A 4,686-nucleotide genomic window follows, 5' to 3' on the forward strand; every position below is an offset into this window, starting at 1 on the left:
TATTACTGAACTTATTATAAATTATTTGCAGCAATGGTATAAAGTCTGCTAAAGTAATGTTTTTATTATTTTAACTATTATACAAATTAATTATAAATGATTAAAAATAAAATCATTGACTATAATAATGAAGAATTATTGTGATTATTATAATAATATAATACAATATAATCATGCAATACGAGAGATATTTTTATGATCAACAATTTTTATGAAATTTATGACTAGCTCTACTGGACCCCCATTAAGCGTATTATTTCAATCTTTGTAATTTTCGGATGTTTTACAAGTACTGCTTCTCTTTTTAAGCGTTTTTTAATAACTGAGATGAAAAAATTGAATTTACTTGAAGTAAAATACCAGTTTCATCCTGACCTAAAGCTTAAATTTTTTTAATTTGATCATTTTTTTACGGTGCTTTTGTGATGTAACTAGTTTGGTTTTTATTCGCAAAAATAATTTATTTCAGGTAGGGTCTAATTTAATATACAAATAATCCTATTTAATTATTTTCAAAACCAAAAAAGTTTATTACACTTTTTTGATGAAAAATTTTGTATTCTCATTCAGAGTCTCCATGTCTTTAAATATCACGGGAGGTGTTTTTATACTTTTTTAAAACTAAAAATTGAATTTTTTATCTCAATCCGAAGCCGTGCCCGCTCCAATTTCAGTTTAGTGTAAGTTTCACATATAGTGCCCCTAAGCTGTATAACTTTTTCTGATAAAAATTTTTATAACTTAAATCAGGAATACTTCAGCTTTTGAGTATGTAAGTTTGAGAAACGCTGTGCTACATCATGACGCAAAATGATTTGATTTCGTTAGAAAAGCGTCTCTGCGCTGTCATGGAAACCAATATGGAGGTCACTTTACGAGACGCGGCTTGTGCGTATTTCGTACCACCAAGTTGCGGGACCATAGCTTCTTGGATCATGGTCTTGCTGCAAGTTTCTAGCTGCATTGTCGGCTGTCGCGTCTATCTCTGTAGTTCAGGGTGTAGCAGGGACAACATTTTCGGAGCACTGCTCGGGTGAACTTTATTACTTGATGGCTTCGTGCCTTCGTGCAATTCCTAAATCCAGTGAGTGGGTGGCGTCAGTGAATTTGCTGATTTATTTGCACATTTAAAATGGGCAGTAAAGAAAATTCTTCCTCAGCGGCAATGAAATCAGCATCTGCAAATGCAAAGGCATATGGAAAAATATTGCTCACTCTACAAAATTGCCTTTTACCAGAGGAAAAGTTAGTATCGACGCCGTCGCATTTAGATGGTCTCGATGCTGAAACAGAGACTGAACTTCGTATTTTAGGATGCGAACTTATTCAGACCGCTGGAATTTTGTTAAAACTACCGCAGGTAATTATTATTTCTCCCACTTTTAATTTTGTATCTTGATTCCCCAAGGAACTTTGGCTTTCAAACTGCCTAACCTAAAAATGTGGCTTTCGTGTCGTTTGTTAAGTTGTAAATGGTTATTTTCCAGCCAAATTTTTAAAGCCCAGTCATTAGTTTTTATAGTTGATACGTAAAGCTAGATCTAAATTTGGTGTATAATTTAAAAAATTGCAAGTATTACCGTTGATTTTGTTCATTTCGATTGTATTACGTTCATTATCAACATAACCTCTACCAATGACTTGCGCTCCTTGCGATATATATAGGTATATAACTATGCATAAATGTAAATTAACCGTCATTTGGTGTATAAAAATTAATGAACTGTGTATGGGGTAAGGCCTAACGATTAATTTTAAAATCATGCTATAATGTTTAATATGAGAACAAGAATAACATCAGCTATAGCGAGAGTGTGGATTCAATAAAGTTTACGATGTATGAATTTTCATAAGTGATTTCCAAATCGAAAGTTACTCTTGAAGTGATAATTATTCTTAGGATTGACCCCTCAATTAAATAATACCTTTCATTCAGAGAAAATTACACTTAAATTTCTATGTTGGAAGAATCTATTCTAAAAATCGCTGTAATGTAAAATTCTTTCAAAATTCCTAATCTAAATTCTTAATGCATCTAATTGCAACCTATTATGTTTTTTGTTGAAATAATGTTTGCAATTAGATGTAATACATGCTTCTGTAGGGAACGACGTGAAATATGCTTAATATAAGTTTATCATTTACCGTAATTAGGTCAAATGTGTCCACTTCTTAATTACTATACTAAATCCAAGCTTGAACTTTTTAATGAAATAGAATGATTTTCGTAAACTAGGTCTGTCAGACCCGAGGAGTTATGGACGAAAAGGTTTGCCACTCATACTGGAACCGAGAAACCTGGAATATGATGGGTAATTTTTAGGCCGAGAAAACTTCCAGGCGATCTTAGTGAATTTTAGAAAGCCTGGAACGATTGAGAAATAGAAATACCTTTTCAGTTTCTCAAAAGGTAACACCGAGAAACTTTAATGATTTGGGATCAAAATTAAGTTTCAGAGAGTTTCAACTGCTTCTTACAACTCTACTCTATCTGTTTAATGACGAAATATTTTTCAGAACATTTAACAGGACAAAGGTTATTGAACTGTTACAAAGGAGTAACATAGCTTCATATAAAATATGAAATAAAGAAACATATTTACCTCTTTAACCCTTCAGCGGCATGTGGTAAGTAATAAGAAATGGTTTATCGTGGAAACTTTTTTATTTTGACAACTCTTAAGCGCGAAAATACTGTATTTTCTTTGTAAACTGCGGTAAAGTCTTTTTATACAATCAACAGGCCTCACAGACTCGCGATTGGGATGGTCCTTACTTGTAGCGTAAAGCCACTTTTTTGTTTGGTATGTTCAATATATTTGCTATATATGTGGGGTATCACTGGCTCATGTGTGCGTTCTTATATGACTGTATAAAAATTGAAAAAATTCCTTTTTCAAAAATCCGTTTAAGTTTTAGTTTTTTAGAACCTAAATAGTTTACAGTTCAAAAACCAAAACCAGCTTATTTTTGGAAAAGGAAATTTTGATTTTTCTTGTTATATAGCCATATAAGAAAGGACACTTGAGCCTGGAACATCCTGTACTACATGTGAAGTTCTGTTTAATAACAAGTAACATCAAAACTGGAAGAAGTGCGGTTCGTCCCTCTATCTTTTTATAAAAATAGAGTACCTTTTTTATAATATAGACAATGAAAACAAATGAATCTAAGAAGAATAGGCATGCTAAACATTACTAATTAAAACTTTAATATTTTATTTTGCAAATAAAGGGCGCGAGATGTGTTCCGCCGATTTGACTGGGGCTTCATTGGGTGAAAGTACATAAAATTCATAAGACGCGTATATTTTTTTTCGATCTAATGGGCCTTAGTTATGGAGATTAGAGTATTTACGTTCGAGTCCCTGCTGTACCCGGTACATGCGCTCGAGAGCTCAAACCTAGATATCTCGGAAACTAAGTCCCTATGGGTTAAAAGAAAAAATATGCAACCAATGGATTTTGACTTACTTTCACCCTGTAAGCCCCAGTCGAATCGACGACGCACATCTCGCGAGCTCTCCCTGTTAGTATTAATAAATTCGATATAGTAGTATGCATTATTAAATAAAAAATGTATAAGGGTTATCCCATATCAGATTCACAACTAAAAAATAGATTGTAGTGAAAAAAAGATCACATTCTTTAGAGTAAAGCAATTCGTATAAGCCTAATGAAAAAATTAAAATAATGCTTGGTTTTTGTTATATCATCTATGTTTTTGGCCATTGTTATGAACAAATTGCATTTTTTCAAGGTCTACCCGTTTTCTTTTAAAATAGTTTTTTCCGTCCGAAATTATTTATAATTGTATTGAGAAGGTGGTGTGCAAATCTCAGAGTGGGCCATGTAATAGTTCACGAGGTGTTCAAATTATTACAAGCTCATGGCGAAGTGCACTGAGTTGCCTCGCTCATGAGCTTCTGATAATTTAATTATCTCGTGAAATACAGGATGGGCCATTTAAAGTGGAAACATTTGTTTCTAAAATAAAACATAACAAAAAACATTTTCCTCCTGTTCATGTACATAAACATTTATTTTAGTTCAAGGACATTTGTTCCAACTACATTTTGAACATGATATCGCATAAATAGCAACTGTTCGCCTTTACGGCCAAATGTGCTCTCTTTTCGGCATTTTGCATCACATTTGCCAATGTTTCGGATGATATGGCTGCGATTTCACGTCGTATGTTGTCTTTTAATTGAGCTAGAGTTCTTGGCTTGTTAACGTATACCTTAGACTTCAAATATCCACACAAAAAATCTGGTGCCGTTAAATCGGGTGATCTGGATGCACGTTTAGTATTCACAATTGAGAAGTTATTTTGAATGTATAGCTGAACAATTTCAGCGCGTTCTTTTGAAGTGTACTGTTCCATGGTAAAAATCTCCTTCGACTGACGTTTCAAACTCGGCATAACATTAGTCGATATGACAACTCTATCAAAAGTTACAGGGTTGCCAAAACGCCACTACCGGTACACTGCTTTTCAAAGGCCAATAACTAAGACTATTAGACACTAGAAAAAATTGAGACACATATATTTTTATTGCTTAACATCTCCTCTTTCCGACGCTGCCAATGAAATTCCTCAAAAAATTGATTTATTATCCCAAAATGCAGTTTAAACAAAAAAAAACGTGATTTTTCGTGCCTATTTTTTTTGTGAACCATTTTC

The 4,686-nt window shown here is 33.2% G+C and overlaps 1 protein-coding gene across 1 annotated transcript in view; it reads left to right on the top strand.

Annotated features, from left to right (window-relative positions):
- The first annotated feature begins 971 nt into the window (after positions 1-971).
- Positions 972-4,686, top strand: part of LOC117166942 (cyclin-L2) — a 17,944-nt gene continuing 14,229 nt past the window's right edge. The window contains exon 1 of the mRNA XM_033351416.1: positions 972-1,360. Coding sequence (XP_033207307.1) covers positions 1,133-1,360 — 228 coding nt within the window. The 5' untranslated portion in view covers positions 972-1,132. The remainder of the gene's footprint in view (positions 1,361-4,686) is intronic.

The sequence above is a fragment of the Belonocnema kinseyi genome, chromosome 2 (assembly GCF_010883055.1).
Source record: "Belonocnema kinseyi isolate 2016_QV_RU_SX_M_011 chromosome 2, B_treatae_v1, whole genome shotgun sequence".
In the NCBI taxonomy this organism is placed as follows: Eukaryota; Metazoa; Arthropoda; class Insecta; order Hymenoptera; family Cynipidae; genus Belonocnema; species Belonocnema kinseyi.